This window comes from Dermacentor variabilis, chromosome 6 (genome assembly GCF_050947875.1).
Source record: "Dermacentor variabilis isolate Ectoservices chromosome 6, ASM5094787v1, whole genome shotgun sequence".
NCBI lineage: Eukaryota > Metazoa > Arthropoda > Arachnida > Ixodida > Ixodidae > Dermacentor > Dermacentor variabilis.
Window position 1 is genome coordinate 110,536,541 of NC_134573.1, and position 19,955 is coordinate 110,556,495.

General features: G+C 50.4%; 1 protein-coding gene across 4 annotated transcripts in view; it reads right to left on the minus strand.

The window, feature by feature from the left end:
- LOC142585015 (uncharacterized) overlaps nt 1–18,724 on the minus strand; it is a 59,050-nt gene extending 40,326 nt beyond the window's left edge. The window contains exons 1-2 of one of the 4 annotated variants that reach the window (XM_075695443.1): nt 18,385–18,724; nt 706–2,017 (exon numbers count right to left, since the gene is read on the minus strand). In XM_075695443.1, coding sequence (XP_075551558.1) covers nt 706–1,972 — 1,267 coding nt within the window. In that variant the 5' untranslated portion in view covers nt 1,973–2,017; nt 18,385–18,724. Of the gene's footprint in view, nt 1–705; nt 2,018–5,464; nt 5,815–18,384 lie in introns of those variants that run through there. The other 3 variants (XM_075695441.1, XM_075695444.1, XM_075695442.1) reach the window with 3 other exon arrangements.
- Between the last annotated feature and the right edge of the window lie 1,231 nt (nt 18,725–19,955).

Below are 19,955 nucleotides of genomic sequence, written 5' to 3' on the forward strand. Positions count from 1 at the left end.
CGCCACAATGAGATCGCCGCAGGGTTTTCAGAGGGAGAATTGAACTTACTCCCTTAATTCCGACCTAATCCGCAAAACTCTTTCTTGGTTCGCCAAACGACAGTTTCACGTTAATGACTAACTAATGCGTCCTGGTTTACCGTTTCCCCAAGTGTCCTACCATGCTCACACTCGCAGCCCAAGGGGTGATCAGACGTTATCGTCCTCTAAATTATTAGGCTCATTCGAACTGAGCAATAGTCGAAGCTGAATCTAAATGTCATCCAAACCTCGTAGAGTTGCTATCGAAGCAAGTAAATCACCCCTATCACTTGAGACGCCTGTTCTACAGCACGAGTCACCCTGATAGGTCCGACGAAGATGCACATAGCTTTCAATGATAATTGAGATTGCAAGAAAACCCCGACTTTCGACCCATCTTGTGATAACATTTTTTTATTGCCAAGAACACAAACCTCTCCTATGAAATCACGTCAATAGAATAAAAACGATACATGCCTCCACAGTCAGTGCGAATTTTTGCTTTTTACTTTATTACTTAACTGAACCTTTCTTTTTTGTTTACTGCTCTGTATTTAGCCATGCTTCGGAGAGAGGATATATATATTCCTCTCTAGCCCAATAAACTAGCCCAATAAACTATTCAGATTACCTGGTCGGCATCGACGTCATGGTATAGCGGGAAGAAAATTAACGTGCACTCACGGTACTCGCCGATGAGGCCCCTTTTGTCATTGGGAGGTGAGTAGGCAGGGAAGGCAGCCATGACCCCGTGACCGGCATCTAGGGCGTGGTTCCATACCATGGCCGAGTGCTGTGCCACATGGTGTTCCACTCCCTGGAGGAAGTGCGAGTAGGTGTTGCCCATCTGCTGACCCGTTCCACTCTGCGGTGTCCTCGGAGGACTCATCTGGGACTGGTGCAGCTGTTGGTGCTGCTGCTGCTGTTGCTGCTGTTGGTGCTGTTGGTGTTGCTGCTGTTGTTGCTGGTGCTGCTGCTGTTGCTGGTGCTGCTGCTGCTGTTGATGCTGCTGCTGGTGGTTATGGTGGTTTTGGAGATGGGCCGAGTGTTGGATCCGGCAGGAAGAGGCGCCCAACCCGTTGTTGACCTGCTTGGACGACGTAACGAAGTCGTCGTGATGGTGCAACGGCTGCGGCGAAGCCGTCCACATGGTATTGTTCGACGGCGACATCAAGACGGGGCTAGGAGACGAGTTGGAGTCGGGGGGCGAGTACTGCTGGTAGCCCTTCGACTGCATGCTGTACGGGCTGCTGGGCGGGTAGCCCAGGGGATCGGTGCTGGCCGGGGTCAGGTGAGAATAGGTGGCGTTCTGTTCTTCAAGAAGGGCGCCGTCGCGCGAACTGTTCCCCGAAGAACTGGACATCGTTGAGGCCACCGGAAGCGAGTAGTACGGCGACGGCGAGACCTGCATGGTCGCGCTGGAAGCGGACGGCTGGTACCGGAGCACGGTCGTCGCCGAACCGTCAACAATGTGCAAGTTTGCCAGGGACGTGGCCGGCGGGTAGTAGCCACCATCGTCGAAGCCGCCGCCGTACTTGCCAGGGTAGAACACGGGCGGCGACGGTTGAGCCACGCTCCGTGGAGCCGCCATGCTCGGGCTGTGCTGCTGCTGGTCGGGCTCGATGACTTCGCGCTTGATGTTGGGCGCCTGAGGCGACGAGCCGCCGCTGCCGCTTCCCGCGTCCGGAGACGTGCCCAAGACTGGGGAGTACTCGCCTTGCCGCTGCGGCGGCTGCGGCGGGGATCCCGAGGCATAGTCATTCTGCGCGTGGGTAGGGGTGCCTTGCTGGTTGGAACTGACGGGAGACCCGCCCGCGGCTTCCTCATCGAGGCGCTCTTCCTTTATCCATGACTGCATTATCACTGGGGAAGTCTCCCGCTGCTGTTGATTGCCGGTCTTGTCAGCCATGCCTTCGGAGTCTTGCGGAGAGGAAGACACTAGCTTGCGCATCTACAGGCCGGCCTGGTTATGGATCGGTTCCTCGAAGGCTGGGCTCTGCATGTACAAGAGTGGGGGGGGGGGGGGGATAAGAAACGGGAACGGATCCGCTGCGGTGATTCTAGTTAGGCCCGTCTTTGGTCCGCACCCTTGAAAATACTAGAACAGAGTTAGGATGACAGCGAGCGGGAGGTTCTTTGCGGAGATAGCCGCAGTTAATGTCGTTTAGGAAGGCTGAAGCGTTTCGGAGCCTGCTGCGAAGAGATAAGCCAGTAGCTCTTATCAACCCAAGGGGTTAAAGCAGCCTCGCCCGTTTCCTCCATTCCTGGATGGGCAAGGTCAGAACATCTCCGACTCCAATGTCTGCCTCCATTTTCAGAAAAACCGACGCATAATTTCGTTCGAGCATCGCGTGCAAATACAATGCTCGATTGGAAGTTGTATTTTTACAGAAACGGTAAACCCAGAAATAGACAACGTTAGAGCGCTTTTCGCACACTAAAAAGTTTTTTTTTTTTTCCTTGCCTGAAGCAGCGTTTCAGTAGGCGCGCACTTCTAGCCGTACAACATATACCGTTTCGGCCATGCGCCAGTTTGGTAAGCTCTAGCTAAGCTCTACCGGGTACGTGCGCGGCAACCGTACTATAGCGGTAACGGTAAAGAGCACTATGCCGTCAACCTGAAACACTCCCAATAAGTCTGTTTGCAGCCGCTGTAACTTCACGTCCCCCTACATCCAATTCGCGCAAACTGCTCAGGGTCATTATTCCAGCAGCGTTCTCAGCATTATTGTCTACCGAGCTTGCACTACACCTACAGGCTGAAGCACTCTTGCCATACTCTTACTTGCCCTTTGTCCTTCCAACGATTAGCAATACCTCGTTCACGCTCAAAATAAATAGAAACGAGCTAGAGAATGCAGAGGCAATCCCTAGAGCATTGAGTCGGCTACACCATACTGGGTCGGGAGACATGAAATAATACGAAAATGACGAGCAAGGGATACGATAGACACGTGCACGCGAGCGCAAGCTCTGCGCAACTCGCAAATTAGTATAGTTACGTTAACGAGGCTTCGCTGCCGCCGTCCCGGCGCTAAATTTCTCCTTCCACGGGTCTTGTCTGGCGGCATCTCCTATGCATATACATTGCTCCGAAGCGAAAAAAAAAAAGAAGGACTGAACAATTTTTGCCCGCATGCCGGTGATTTTTCTCGCAAAAAAAGGTTTCTAGAGGTCCCTTATCAAGCTGCCAGCCTTTTCAAGTTATGCGAGATTTTGTGCAAAAAGTTTTTCTTTACCGATGATCAGCACTGGCTCGAATTGTTGACTTGTTAATCCGAACGCTACTTCTTAATCCTGAACTACATTATTTTTGGCGGAACGCGCCCACGTTAACGTTTTTTTTTTTTCGGTCCCATGCAAGGCGAAACCAATTTGTAAGGTCAGCTATCTACTAGAGGACAAAACACACTCCTGCAAAAAAACGACATAGAACACGCCTGGTGATCCGCAGGGAGCATTTGTTTACCAGACACCTCATTCCTATGGCAAGCGGTATTTTATTTATTTATTCCAAATACCCTCAAACGCAAATGCATTGTAAATGGGAGTGGTCACAAAAGAACCGTAGGTTATACAAAGTTATACAAAAGAAACGGTAATACAAAAACTATGAAGGGCGAATCTAAGAAGTAGCAACAAAACAAAAAACAAACAGCGTGATACAAACAAAAAGACACATGAGCCGTTGCCTAAATGAGATTACTGAACCGTTGTAACCATATAAGTAAAGGACGCGATGGGTGTCTACCATTGCGCTATAGCACGTGTGGGTTTGAACATTTTTTTTTTTCGTCTTTCTTTTCTTTTTCAAAAGACATGGCCTGATCGACACACAAAGCACTTCGTCCCTTTCTTTTTTTTTCTGAGAGAACTATAATTTATGTATGCGTACAGTGCGCGCTTTGATAGTGTGTGCACGTCAAAAAAAGAAAAAGAAGTAGGACAAATGGCATATTTCTGATCATTGTATTCGTTCTACGTATACGGGCGTCGTCAATGTATGTAGGTATGGCCGCGGTTTCAAATAAACCATTTGTTGAAGGTTGCATGGCGCTCATGTTGTGTACTCCTCTTTCGTCCTCATCTTATCCAGCGTTTCATATCTGTTACTGTCAAGAAAAATTGCAATGCTGTGAATGACGGCCGTCGTTAATTTCGTGGTTCATTGGGGGAAGCCTTTTCGAAAGCCACGCTATAGTAGTGAGAGAAAATACTTCCATCAGTAAGAAAGTTCTTAATCGCTTTGGCTAAAATAAGTTATAGTAGCTTGAAGCTTCTCGTAACTGGCTAGAACCAAAGCCAGCCAACATGCGGATTGGTGCCAACGTCCCTACCGCTCTACACATCTTTCATTTGCCACGATCCCAGCCCCCACGCAACCTAGAACCAGAGTCCTTCAATACTTTTCCAGAGCCTAGAAACTTGGGGAGGTCGACGTATCCTTCTACTGAAATGCATTCACCCGCCATCGCTACAGCTTCGTTTTAAACTGCAGTCTATTCCAAAGAACTGTCCAGCGCAAGATGTTGCACGTTCAATGGTTTAGGCGTTCTGCCTGAAATTCAGCCAAATTGATCAATTCACGGGTCCCTTCAAGTCTGGAGATCGAGCAGGCATGTTTATTCGGTGACTCTTAAGTTGCGTCGAATCAAATATATGACCGAATCGATCGAACCAATCAACTCAATCACAAATGCTTCGACGAACATGATCTAACATGCGCGCTAGTAAAGCAATGTCCACAAAAATGAAGGGCACAAGTTCTCATTAGAACTAGCTCGAAATTCGTGCTGCATATAGGTACTTAATTTGTGACTATGGGAAAACTATTTGCGAGGGGCATAGACACGTCGCAAGGCCAAGCGCGCAACGCGAAGCTGAACAGTCACTTCTGCACAGAAATATATCCGGTATAACGGCAACTGGCTATGGAGGAACAACGCAAGAAAATGTTTCCCCTAGACAGTCCTCAAGAATACGCAATCAAGTATGATACCCCTCGACAACAGAAGGCCCAAGACGATTACATTTTTTTCCAGCGCACTGGGCCGCGTACAAGCTGGCCTAATGCAGCCAGCAGCACGCCAACAAACTACGATAAAACTACATTCGCGAGCCCGACCGAGGTGCGCGCCATCGACATCCACGGGAGAAGCGATAAATATCGGACGCTAAAAATACGGGTCACTGCGTAACTCGGCGGCACGCATTCTTTATCGGGCCGTCCCGCCCGATACCGACGCCGAGAGAGGACCGCCCGCTCGCCGAGGTTGATACGGGCGCAGCCGTTAAGAGGCCGAACCCGTCGAGCCCCTTATATCGGCCCCGCGTCGCCGAAGGGTTCGCACGCTGCCGGCAAAGGCAGTGGGCGGGCGGAACTGTCGTTGATAACCCACGGGAAGAGACAAGATAGGCGACGCTAATCAAAAAGCCGGGTTACCTTGCATATAAGGCTTCGGGCAGCGCTGGTCCCCCCGCGAGAGCGGTTCCGGCGCCGGCACAGTGCAGCAGGAGCCGACGGATGTGCGTGCTCGGGTCGACAGCGCGAAGTCGTCGTCGGGTTCCGGGAGTGCCACCACCACGGCTCGACGTTGCCGTTCGTTTCGGCAGCAGCGGCCGCGGAAAAGCGAAGCTGGCGGACGCGTATAGCGGACGTCTCCGAGCCGCCGAGGAAGCGTTTTTAACAAGCTAGCAACCACGGCCACTGGGAGGAACTGCTGGAGGCTGGGAAAAGCGCGGGGCGGTGGCTTGGTGTGTGTGTGTGCGCGCGCGTGTCTGTGTGTGTGTATGTGTGTGCACGATGCACCGAAGGAGCGGGCATGCGCAGCGCGCGGATTTTTTTTTTTCAGCGGGACCTCCGTGTCTGCATCGTCGGCGAGACGCTGAACCGCGTGTCAGCGTCCGGCTGGCCTTGTCGCCACCGGTGGCTCGGCTCGTGTAAAGAGAGGCGACGGCTGTGATTGGCCGCGTCGCGATGTTTCGGGGACCGATCTTGAGTCAGCAGTAGCGTTGTGCGGCTTCGGTGACAGCCGTGCCTTCGATGGAGAAGCGCGAGCCGCTTGTGTCGCAAGACGCGCGCCACGCTTCAATTTCGTTATTTGTACTTTCTTTTTTTCTCGCAAACTAAGATGCTTTGCGCGGTAACTTAAGGCAGACGTAAGGCTCTAGAGACGAAAATTACCGAGGGTTTTTTTTTTCTAATTTTTCAGATGCTCTAGAATGGCGGACGTGACTGAAGAAGCTTTGTGGTGCTCGTGCAATTTCGAAAAGAGAAAAGGCTACGTCATGAATTACTACTTGCTGCGGAACGAAGCTGCACTTGCGCAGATGGCGAATTCATGAACAGCTGTAGCTGTATAAGACTTAACGCGAACAACGAAGACGCACCCAGGGCGGTTTAACTTTACCACGTGTTGTAAGAAGCGAACAGTGAATGTCTTGAAGGAAGACGCATTCAGCTAACATATTCAAGGCACTCCCCACAAGAAACCACCAGCGTCCACCGGATAAGCAAAATAAAGCATTCGTGAAGTGTTCGAGTTAAGTATCATGGCGACTAGTGTTAAAAATATTTGAAGCCAGCAGCGGATTCGTGCGACTCGTTGTGCCCCCGCAGCCGATGACTACTTAGCTATATGGCGTTCTATACTGACGGTCACGAAGTAAGCGGTTCGATTTCAGCCCGCTGTCACCCCGTTCTAGTACAAAAGGAGAATAGAAAAGTTGCCCATTCGGCGACAACTCAGTGAGCATGGCGGTGTGTTGTTCCGGCGTCCGCCATTGCATTTCTCATAGTCGAGATGTGTTTCTTGGAACATTAAAGCTGTGACGTGCACAACGCTTCCCACTTCGCAGACCTAGCCGTCAGCACTGTACCACCTGCTAAATAAGGGCAGCGTGGCGAAATTGCAATTTATTTTAACTGCCCGCATTTGAACGCTATCGCAGGCACTGCGGAATTTATACCACAGAGATGCGAGCATATAGCGCACAAGACTTCTACGAAAGTATTTTTTTTCTTTCAACCACGTGCGGCGGTGAGATGCGGACGAATATGCGCGAAGAGACTCCGTCCACAACAACGCTAGGCATTCATTGGATTTCCAGTCGTGTTTCTTAACGCGAGTGCTGCATGATTGAACGACTGTGAACATGGAAAGAAGGCTTCGCCTGTGTATCGAAGCCGGAAGCGATGGATGGCAGTGATGAGTCGCTGGATCTCGAACACCAAAAGCGAACGGGTTAATTTATAGCCATCTCGCAACGTTCGCTTCGTCTCTCCCTCGCCGTCATTCGAGCGTACTACGCATGTCGCTCCAGGGGTCAAGCGAGCACGGTCTCGAACCCACGGCCAAGCGCACGCACGCTGTTTTCCGCCTCTCTCCCTGTACACTCCGCTCTCAGCCCTGCGGCGTCAGTCCGGTGACTTATGTTTCTCGAAGAGTGTCAAATTTGCTGACTCCTAGGGCCGCAGCCCCTCTCCGGAGGGGAGGGCAAGCAGGGTCGAAGGCTGTTATCAGCAGCGTCGCCGTTGAATGCAGAAGCAGCAGCAGTAGCTTTGGCAGCTCGCGGCACGGTTTTCGAAGCTCCCGCAAGCGACCGCGTTGGCAGCTTTCAGCGCAAATCTTGCAGGTCCGGTTGGCGGTGCTGACGCAGTCCCAGAAGCAGAATTCCAGGCTACCGCAGTGAACAGCTGATAGCGAACCCATCGCAGCGCGAGCGCGTGCACTAAAACGACGCGAGTGCGTGGGTTGCGTGTAAAACCATAGCCTCCGAGATCTATCGGTGTGCGCACCGCGCTCATGATCCTGCAGGTTCTGGTTTAGAACTTGTTCATTCGCTGACCACAAACGGGGAAGGAAGGTGGAGGAGCGGGAACTACGCTGGAGTACATAGCACAAGCAGCATTTCCACTGGACAGAAATACGCGACTGTACTCACTTGATCGCACATTAAGTCTTCGAGCGCCATCACAGCTTCGCCGTAGAGACGCCACGCTTTTATATCGACTTTGGTTGGGCGTTGCCTTTACCAAAGCCTATGCATTCCGCATAGGGATGACCGACACCGCAACCTGTGACCACTGCGGCCACGAAGAATCAATTGAACATATTTTGTGCGCCTGCCCGCAGTACAGTGCACAGAGGGAATGCCTTCGCCAAGAACTTGACCAGCTGCACGACCAACCGCCATCAGAAAAAAGAATTTTGCACCATCGAAAGGACCTATCGTCACAGAAGGCCGTGCAAGCACTATTGCGTTTTTTGCGATCTACGGGCCTGTGCGAAAGACTTTAACTGGAACGCCTCTTGTGTGTGTGTGCCTCCGTGCGTGCGTGTTTATTTTTAACGTTTTCCTCTCTCCTCTTCATAACGCCTATCTCCCATCCCCAGTGTAGGGTAGCAAACCGGAAACCGATATCTGGTTGACCTCCCTGCCTTTCCTGTTTATCTCTCTCTCTCTCTCACACACACACACTACTGGACACTCTGCGTGTTTATAAATAAGTTCGCGAGGTAACACACGGAGCATATATAGCGCAAACGAGCGTCCAAACTTCGATCCACCAGCGACCAGTGATCAGGGTGTGACCACCTTCCGAGTACTGAACAAACACGATGCTGCTGAGGCGCAAAATGAGAAGCAAAGACGCACACCCATGTGGCTGTTGTTATCTGGTTCTGGTGTTCGTGATTCGGACACACATAATATAAGGTCGGCTTGCCTAAGCCGCCGGAGCGCATGAAACATAGCTGGCCTGCGCTATATCGGGTCGTTGCGCTAAGCTAAGAGGACCCATACCGTGGTCCGTCTCTATCGTCAAGAATGGCTTGTTGGTAAGGAAATGAGATTGGGAAGCTTGAAGGAACCGATTGGTTTAGTTTACATATTTACAACTCGCAAGCGTCTGTGGATATGGGAGTACACTCTATGTCGGAGCACTTTACGTGTCTGATCTCACTACATGCATCGGGACACTACAATGCCCCAAAAGATCCACGTTTTAAGTCATCGTTTTCCCTATATCACTAGACGAGGTAATTAAGATTACTCTGTCACGGCCAATCGAAAGGTTCGAAGTGTTCGCGGTGCTTCGCCCAACTAACTCGCTGGACTTCACCTTTGATGTTGCGCAATCGACCCCGCATATGACCAAACCATGAGGGAACCTGAAGTCGACGCAATTCTCACAGCAGTCATTGACGTTGGCCCCTTGTATCAATTAGCATGCTCTCCGTGACTGTCACCTCGTAGCAAGTTGAGAAGTCGTTACCGCTTCCACAAAATGCGGCGGTTGCAGCCACCTAGAAGGGAGTTTTTTGTTTGCCCGCTAATTCGCGATGGATGGACGGATGAATGCTATAGGTGTCCCCTTTGAAACGGGGAGATAGGTTGCGCCACCAAGCTCTTATTATTTTGCCTAATGTCCTACCTATTCTTTAAAATAACACACGCAGAATTCCCAGCATCAAACTTTCAGAACCACTATTGGGAACTTTGTTTTTCTACGCCTCCGTTGTTTGCGGTCTCCCTGCGTCTCTCACCAAACCTGCAATCGTCTTTTCCTATCGCAACTCCAATTAATTGCTCGCCGCCTAGCGGCTGTCTCAAGAAACAGCCGATCCAGGTTCAGACTTGAAGCGAAAGACGGTCTTCTGTCACGGCACGCGCTGAATGCCTCGAACAGTTCGCAGATTGTCCTCAAGCCGCCGCGCACAAGCCCGAAAAAGAAAAATGGCGGATGTCGAACTACTTCTGTTGTGTACCCTTATGCTGGTCATCGCGGTGGAAAGAGAGCACCGCATGTATGATTGCATCGTTTCCAGAAAGGAGTAGACGGCGCGAATCCTAGACCGACTTGGATAATAATCTTACGCATTGGGAAGAGGCGACTAATACTATGCTGATTTGTCAAAACGCTTCACTCGGGACGACTTCCTTATTCCCGGCAGTGCACCACTGCTTTTTTTGTACATATTTTAGTTACGCTGCTGGTATTTCAAATTCCGGAGTGTACTTGGTTTAGGCAGGTGCTTAATTAAATTAGTGGTATACGCTTATAAGCTTCATTTGACCTTGTTAGTTTAGTATTTTGCCCCGGCGTTAGTGTTATCAATGCTTTAGGTAGCAGGAATATCCTCGCTAATGTACTTTTGTTCGTACCAGTAGCAGGAACAAGAACTAGCTGGGAATGTCTGAAGTTCATCATGAAATATGTTATGCAGCGAAGCGACATATCATTTTGATAGCATGCTTTAGTTTAGCGGTGTAAGCAGAATACGCTGTCTTCTCATTCGACGCTGCGAGTTCTCAACTTGTTGGCCCACAAGAAATTAAGAAGAAACTGCAAACAGCGCTCGTTCCAGATTTGGACCATTAGGCGTCTCGATAGCGCCTCTATAAGTGTGCTTTCTGACACTGTGCAAACAGCTAAATTCCATTACAACTTGTTCGATTTGTTTCCAAGTCATGCGTTTGCACTAATATAAGCGACATTGCTCAAAGAAAACCCTCGCTGAATTTCGGAAGCCTGATGGAAACGCAATTTCCCTTCAAACCGTCGTGCATTTCATGAACTACCGTATACAGTCCACATCAGTCCAGTGCCACTTCCTGCTCGTTCCGAACCGGCCTCATCCGCACCTGCACGGGCTGAGCCCTATCTGTCCCGACGAGTGCAGAGAATGCTAGGAGCTCGTCCCGCACGAAGCGTGCGCTGTGTGAAGCGAACGGCAACGTGCAGATGCCGCCAAGTTGAAATACGTGGTGAAGCGAACAGCAAAGTGCGTACGAAAGAAATAAACCTATAGGTTGCCACAGAGCCCACATCCTGTAGAGAACCTCATTTGGATATGGGGAACCGCGTATTGAAGAGGGGCCTTATTTCGCTCACGCGAGGTTCCTTAGCGCACCATATACACAAGACGATTTTCACGCTCCGACCCTATATCGGCCTTCGCGACATGGTCCTCGGCGGCCGTGTAGCCACTGCGCCATAGCGGCGGTGACGACGTTGGGACCCAATATCTGGCAGTGCAAAGCCGTCGATTGCCTCGAAGCCCTTGGCAACGGACAGTGGAGCGACGCAACGCGCGGCATACAGCTAACCGCAAGACTGCGCGGCGGTCACGTGGCGCATGCATTCCGCCGGATGCCTTGCGAGCGCTCGTCTGTTCCTGCTTCTCCGGCGCTCGCCGGATGCCAGCGGAACGGGAAATGTACGGGGAGGAACGAAAAAGAGCCACGAACGGCTGCCGGCCGCCGAGTCACACGCCGCCGGATTTTCCACGCGGCGACGCGCGCGGCAACAGCGAGTCGCTGCATCGTCTGCTGTAGCGCGGCGCTACACCCGCTGAAGCGCACATACCCAGTTGACGAACGAAATCTATTCAGTATTGGCGCATCGTTAAACTCCTGATGGATTACACAGGGGGCGCGAGTGTGCTTCGTAGTGCGAATGTTTTGGAAGAACGAAAAAAAAAAAAAAGAAATTGGAACAGCAGGTTATATGGGAGGTTTGGAAGCTTGTCACTATGCTTGCAGATCACCTTTTCAATGTTTCTTAGGCCTATTGAAATCTGGTTCATGGAGACTATGGGGCCGCACACTTCTATAGAAGTATGCAGCAATCCGTTCCCTCTCCTACAAAAGATGCGTGTGCGCAACATGATCTTTCGAGCTCATCTATATAGAATCTTTTTATCTAAATTCTTTTCTCGTGTGCTCACGAATCGTATTGTTTTTCATCAAAGTCGACTGTATGAGAACTTGGCTATTCAGACTGAAATGGGGCAGGAGGGGGTGGGGGTGGCAACGTCGCACCTCAGAAGCTTTCGAGTACGAGAATTAACAAGGAGATGAACGAAAACTGATGACACACACACGCGCGCGCGCACACACACACACGCACACACACAAACACACACAGGCACAAATAAATAACTATATATGAACTCAGGCGAAATTATTGTGAAAGAAAAGGCATTCTTGAAGATACGGATACGTATACATAGTGCAACTGGTAACCATATATGTTGGTAACCATACAACTAAATACGTTGCCTGCCTTTACGAAATATCATTTTTTTTATTTTGGGCACGCAATCGCATCACATATAACGAGTACACTTGTCCAAACGAACTTTACGCGCTACCACGAATCGTCCCCGGTTTGGTGCTAGGTTAAAGCCGTCGCTTCGATGCGTGCCCCCATGTTGGTTGACGCCAAGCATTTGGGGCAGCTTTTGGGGCTCCCGCTAAAGCAGTGAAATAGCGTGTGCCCGACGTAAAACCCAAACGCAGTTTGCGTCTCCGTATGCGCAGTGGCTTCAAAGCTCATTTCTGTGGGGCCCCAAAACGTACGTTTGGGGCTCCTATTCTCAAAAGAGTATCTATTAAGCAAGCGTGAACTTCACTGCGCCAACCTCCGGACAGCAGAGGTCATCGAACACCTCCTCGTATCAGCGACACGGCGTGTTCAATGCGCGCCTTGCCTCACCGCCAACCAGCGGCGGCGCGAATCGCGAGGCTCTGCGGCGCAGGATGCCGGCAGGCAGATACGGAGGTATCTGCTCGAAGGAGAAGCGTTTAAGATAGCCCGCACAAACACACCGCTTAGTACAGCTGACGGCATTGGCAACGGACGGAAAATCAGGGATGTCCACGCGTGCAAGAAGCGTTTTCGATCCCCCGTCCTTCCCAGTTTACACATGGGGACAGATAAAGGAAAAGCCGATGCTAAATTTAGAAAAGCCGCCTCTTGTTTGCCCGCGCAAACGCAAACTCCGCACCCTGTCGCTGTTATGGGAGGCGTTGCCGCGCTTCCTTTCCTGCCGTTCTTTCGCCAAACTCTCGCTACTCTTGCGAGACGGAAGAGGCTACCGAAAACAACCCGTGCCGTTGTTCCAGTTACGACGTTTCGCGCCACTCTTCCGGACGCGTCAAGCCGGCTGAGATCAATTAGGACAGTTTTCGGAAGCAAAGGTCCCCGGACTATGGTCTTGCGTGTCGCTGTCGAAAAACGAAGAGAGAGCGTCGGCAACAGTTCTGTCCATATCTCCCCTTCTTTCTCTTTTCTCTCCCATTTAATTCACTCTCCCCAAAGGCAGGGCAGCTAACCGGACGTCCACCTGGTTAACATCCCCGCCTTTTATTGCTTTTCTTGTACAATGTGCTCAGGGAGGCCAAAGTGAAGCCTAATGTTCCAGAGGACTATATACCCTATAATATGCACTGATTCAATGCTGCAGTGTCTGCATCGCACAAGGCCCCGTGCCTTTATTTGGTGTACGTTTCCATTCATATTGTTGCGATCAGCACTTTCGGGATATTTCGCACACTTTCTGGCGCCTACCGTTTCTTTGTTTTATGTGTTGTTACCGTTTTACCGCCAACTTAGGCCATTGGTGTACATATAGCCCACGCTGAAATGAAATGAAATGAGCATGGCGCTACTGTGCTGAGCGAACCCTGTTCGAAACCGACCATCGGACCAACTTAATTAGGTTCCTGGCTATAGTGTGAGTGCACGTATATGCCCGTGCTTCAAAGGACCTCATTGTGTCACTGCGAACTTGTGCCAGGACTCAGCAGGTACCCATGTGTCGCTGGGTGTGTACTGCCCTTCAATGAAGCTACCGTGCATCTTCCTCCTCATCACCAACATCTCTGTCTCTTTCTCTTTTGACTCCCGTTTTCCTTCCCCAAGCCGGGTTTCGTGGTGGCAATACAGCGTATCGCTACACTGTCTCAAAGTTAATCAATGACATTAATCGTAACAGGGCTACTGCCAGAACGCTTCTCTTTATTTATATATCCCCAGCTGGCTAAACTTTTCGTATCGCACGAAATTCAAGAAAACGAAACGAAAACCGGTGCATCTGTGCGCATGTGATCGAAAAGATCAGCGCATACCTTTCTGCATGAATACCGCCGTGCTTGTAAGCTGATAAGCGCCGACTTTTCCGCAACTTCCGTGCTCTGAAAACGTTTGCGGTCGCAGTAACTTTCTGTGTACCTTGTGAGCTCCAATGATCTGATAGGAAGCGTTGTCTTGCACTACGACGGAAATATACAGAGTATCCCTAATACAAAGAACCGCGGTCGAGCTCTCTCTATATATAAAGAGCGGCAAATCATACACGAGGTGGTCCTGCGACGGCTGTGCCTATAGTGTATAAAAAAGGGGATTTTACATAAAGGATTAATTGTTCCTAGCCCAGATTGCTAGCAGTGACGAGACATCATAATTGGTGCGATAAATCTTCAAGCTATAGCATCGTTGCAAAGTACCTGCAGATCTTCAAACTAACGGTAAAATTCTCCAACCTTTTGTAGTTATTGTACTGTTTAAGATGCAGATGTCGTTTTTCAGGTATGTTCTTTATCATTTTTTTTTCTTTTTTTTTCATGTGTACTGGTGTACTATAGCTTTGGTGGCCAACTTTTCAGACCACAACAATAAGCAAGAAACAGAGAACACATGCTGCAAGAAAATTTTGTGTTCCGGCGTTCAGCTATCATGCACGCACAACCTCCTTTAAAGCTACCACTGCTTTCACAAGGTTTCCGCTCCGATATGCCCTCTCGTTTGTGCCGCCTCTGGATCGTAGTGGCATTTACCAAAGATTATTCGTTCCGCATTGGAATGTATGACACACCTATGTGCGGCTTCTGCGAGATCGAAAAAAAAAACAATTGAGAGTGCACCTGCTGTTCATTTGTTCCTGTTACAGCGTACAGCACCACCCTCACCGGTCATCGTTATATCGGTTGGACTCGAGGTCGCTTTCTTAAGCGAAAATCCTTGAACCATCGCGTGCGCGTAACAGGCACAGAAAGCAACAAGTGCGTTGCTACAGTTTACCAAGAATCGAGAGGTTTCTGTGGCCGTACACCAACTTGGTGTGCACTTTCAAGCATGCGCGAAACTGGTACATACACGCACTCTCTCTTATTGTTTCTATCTGCTGGATGTGCGCAAGTTTCATCTCCTTTCCTTTTCTTGTCTCTCTCTCTCTCTCTCTCTCTCTCTCTCTGAGTCCATATAGTACTGTTTTAAGTTCCTATCAAGGAAACTGGGGCGATCGACTCTAAACTCGTACATACAGTGGTCGCTTCTTGGCGCAGCTCGCAAGGCAATTTTAAGCATGGACGTCCCCGCGCCTCCGACAAGCCTGGACGTGGAGCGTCAGTTGCGTATAGGGATCGAGTTATAAACGTTATTTCATCCCTCCTCCTCACAGCGGTGCTTCATAAGGCGAAACCGAAGATGCCCGTTTTATGCCACATGGCCGCTTGCGGCGGTAACATCTACTCCAGCCGCAGAGCTAAGTCCAACATCAATTTCGCCCATGTATTACACCCCTCACCCTTCCTTCCTTCCTTCCTGTATTTCTCATTCTCCCTTTTTAAGAGCCGTTTCGGGGACTGCGAAAGGAAGCACTCGGAAGATGCAGTCTCACGTGTCCGCGCGGGCAACGCGCTGACACCCGCCTGTCGCGAATCGAAGATGAATTTGGTGCCCGACAGGCATGGCCCATTACGTTATCTGGGGGGTGCGATCCCTCTGCGCAAGCGAACTGCCGCTGGTGCAGAGAAAAGCTGACCGCATCCCCGATAAGACTGCCGCGCCCGGTCCCCCACCCGCGGGGCCAATCCATTATACGCGTATACACAAAAGGCAGCCGCGACTCGCCTCGAGAATGACGCTTTGCGCCGACAATTAACACGTGCCTCCGTGGGAAGAAGGGAGGAAACGCGAACCATCGTATATATCTACCGATGCATGCGAATTCTAAGGCGCGGCTCTTGTTGCCGATCGTTCTGCCGAACCACACTGATCGTGCTTGATACGAAGTTGGCTAGCCGCCATCATGGGAAAGTTGACGTGCGTCATCTTCTGACCCCATAGCAACCGATACATGGCGCTATATACAAGTTCCATGCGAAAGTGGTGGTGCGAAAATAATTCGGTGTTTCCGGACCACGTTTATAACTTGAAGTCAATGCGCGCAAAAGTGAGACATCGTTTTCATATAGTCCGAAAGGCCGATAGTCCGAAAGCGAGAAGTCAAGCATATATAGTTGCGCTATAGCAGTAGCCTGGTGCATCCTGGCTGTAGCTGCATTGTCAGCATAAAGCGCGTCAGCAAAACAGCAACAGGTCCTGTACCGCCCGGGTTAACGAGAAATAAATTTGACACCTCCTTGGAAACTATGGCGGGCTCTTCCGGAAAGTTTTGCGTCCGTATTCACAAAAAGCTCTCACGACGCTACATTGCTCGTAAGAAGAAGGAGGGATGGAAAGAGAAAAGCAGAAGGCAGGGAGGTTAACCAGAATAACGTGCGGTTGGCTACCCTACACCGGGGGAATGGGAAAGGGGAAAAACAAAGATGGCAGGAAGAGAGAGGAGCGAAGGAAAGAAGGAATTGTGGTGAGTTCGCTGACGGATGTGGTCTCATAGAAATTGCATTAATATACACAGATGGCCGCACAAGCCCGTCGTCCTTAAGATGTTCCTAAGAAGAAATGCCAGCCAATAGTAATGGTGGACATACATACTAGCGAAGACTGCCGGCCAAGGGTAAAGAGCACTTCAAACGTAAAATTTGGGAATACGGGCGCAGGTGCATCTCGTATATATACATTCATCGTGGTGGAACCCATAGACTTACGCAACATTAAGCTAGACGGCAACGACGACGACGGGTTTTATTGAAACTTTGCCTGGGAAACTAAAAGCGACCGAGATATATAGATCAGAATTATGAACGACTAAGATATATAGGTCAGCCAACTCACTCATGTGCACACTTGATCGTACTTGGTCCACACTGACCTCACAGGCGTGGGGTATACCCAGTGCGAATGAGTGACGAAGGGTATGTATACGGGAATAAGTGCAGGCGAGTTCGAGTCGACGTTGTGGCGTATACGAAGGGTAGCGACTTTACCGGTTAATGTGAGCATCGATGAAACTTGGCGACGGCGAGTTTGAGTGGGCGTGCACAGATATGAACGTGAGCGACTGCCGATCGAGTGCGGTGGGACGCGATTGTACGGCCGTGACTAAATGCAGGCTAGAGTGAACACGTGCTTGCGTTGGGTGCCGGCACGTCCAACTGAAGCGAGTATAAATGCGAGTGAGTTTTGGCGGGTATATATGTACGAGTGGGCGCCGATGAGTGTGAGCAGACATCGAGCGTGAGTTAGTGCATAGTCCACAAAAACTATTGCCCAGTGAGTATCTTATTCTGGTCATCTATATATGCTAAGATGTCGAACGTTTACCTGCGCCACCTGTATAGTGAACAAAGTTAGACAGCGACATACGCTTCTACTGGAGAGTACGGAGAGAGGCCTCGCCAATGTGAGTAACCTCCATGGCTGTTATAATTCGTCATAGCTGTCAGCAATGGGTATATATATATATATATATATATATATATATATATATATATATATATATAACGCCTCCGCAAGCACACTTCAGACAGCGAAAAGCCGCATCCGACGCCGATCTTGCATGTCCGCTTTCTGTTCATGGTTCAGAACAGCTCCTATCTCTTCTCTCGCCCTCTGAGATAACGAAATAAATGCAGTACCTTAACGCCCTGCGGAATTGTCGTGTACCATTCAAAGAGCAGAAGGAAGTCAAAATCGCCGTCGCATCTGTGGTCTGCAGTGTAGCTGTTGAATATGTCGAACACGATCTCCGCGAACTTTCCGTAACGAGAATAATCCCTAAATCACAATATGATAGTCCACTATACTGAACTGCCTGTCAAGTGCCCTGCATCTAAAGCAATGCCTAGTGGACGTAAAAGACCGCTGATTAAGTAAACGGAGGCTAATATCGGCGTTTGCGAGTAAGGGATGAAAACGGACGTCGACGTTTCTGCAGTTGCAACTTAATCGAATGCATCTGCTAACTAAAATAAAGAAGGAAAAATCGCAGAGCCCCGCTGATAACGATGGTGCGTATCAAGTCAGCCTCACGTCGTTGAAATACGGAACCCGATCGACCATCAGGGTGCGCACTTCACGACTACTGCATCATCTAACCCGAATGAAAATAAGCTGATAAATTCTCACTAGGAGGAGTAAACCTGCGTAGTTTAACACAAGAAGCTGTGAAGCCGGCAAGACAAACGCATGTGCTAAGAAGTGACGTTTATTCAGAGGAAACAGATTACACCAACACCGCGTGTTGAATCCATTTATGCGCTGATTTGTTCCTCAAAGTACCATAGATGAACCCGACCAGCAAACAATTCCAAAAAAACTCGACGTGTGCATCTTTCTTTCTGCGGCTTTCCTGCACGTCCCCAAGTCCTGGTGCAGAACGGTTGACTTACCGCGTCTCGCCGATTTCTGACGCTGACGTCTTGCACGGAAGGGCCGCAGAAGAGACACGTGACGGATTGTCCTCTTCTTTCGATCGTGCAGCAGACAACGTTTCTTTCGTCTGGTCGTGGAGACCGCCTCCAACATTCGCGCCCCGGTCGAAAGTTCGCGCGTCGCTGTCACCCTCAAGTTCCTCAGAAGTCACGGCCGCCGTCGGCGAGGGACAGTCGACATCGCATTCTAAGACGACACGGTAAACTCTTTCCTAGGAGAAGCAGGCCCCTCTCGAAACGGCCGCCCCCTGGCGTCGAGCGACCGCAACGTGAGGGGGTACATTACGCGAACGCCGCTTTCGCGGCTCGGCAAACCGGGAGCGGGCGGTTTGGAAGGCAGGCCCTTTCTGCTCCGTTCGGGGGAGGTCCCTTCCCGGGCCGACACCTCCCATCGTGCGGCGGCGGCGCCTGGTCCTCCAGCGTGGGACCTGATGTAATACGCCGCCCACGGAAGCAGGCAGGGGCCCCGCGACGTGGAGAGACAGAAATATAAAAAGAGAAAATCCGGAAAATAAGAAAGAAAGCCAGCGAGAGAGAGAGAGAGAGTTGGGAAGAAAACAAGTTGCCGCCGCCACTGGATCAGCTTTCGCGCGCTGCAGCCCCCGCTTGTGCTCCAGCGCGACTCGTGCGGCGCCTCCGAGGGACGTCAACAAGACGAGTCGTCAAGGGAGGAGGGTCTGGGACGCGTCGGGATCGCCCGTCCCACCGCGGCAACGCGCGGATCGCAACCGCGCAGTCTGCCGCCGGCCGCGGTTGCCAGGACCGGAGTCGAATTCGTCCTGGACTCGCTCAACGGCTCGACAAAAATGCAACGCGATCGTGCGTAGGGTCTTCTTTCCTCGCACGAAGGCACTGGCAGCAATCCAGCCGACACTGGTTGAGTGTGAAATAGCTAGGGGTGCGCGAGTATTCGCAACCTTCACAAGTAGCGAATCGTGAACAGCGTCCTATTCGATTCGGTCTCCGAATCGAATAGTCACCACTCGTAAATGCGAATATTTTCCGAATACTTTTCGAATATTTCACCAACGTCAACTTCGCCTAAAGAAACATAAGATTGATGCAAAAGTACGATAAATCCTCTCCCCAGCCCCCATTCCCCCTGCCATGGTACGGAAATAAAATGTCAGAACTTACGTAGTGGAGCAGGCTACATCACTTAGGTAGCCTGTACTTGACAGGCTGTACAGCGATCATTCTCGCTCTCTGAAGAGGCCTGTGCATGCGAAGAGATTACTTGTTAGCTCATAATACCTCATTTGCGCTTTTAATAATACCAGCGAAAGTTACGACCATCAAATCTAAGACGACTCGTGCGACAACACTGACGGCAGCAGAGCTCGCAGCGCTCCTTACCGCCCTTTCATTACATCGGTGATGAACCGCCACACAAGTGGACGATCTTCTGCGATTCAAAGGTGCCACTGCAGTCTCTACTGTCACCTTTACGACACGGACCGCAAGAACAGCTAGTATTTCAGATTGCAGAGACGATGCACCATATAAGTGATGCAGGCCATGAAATCTTT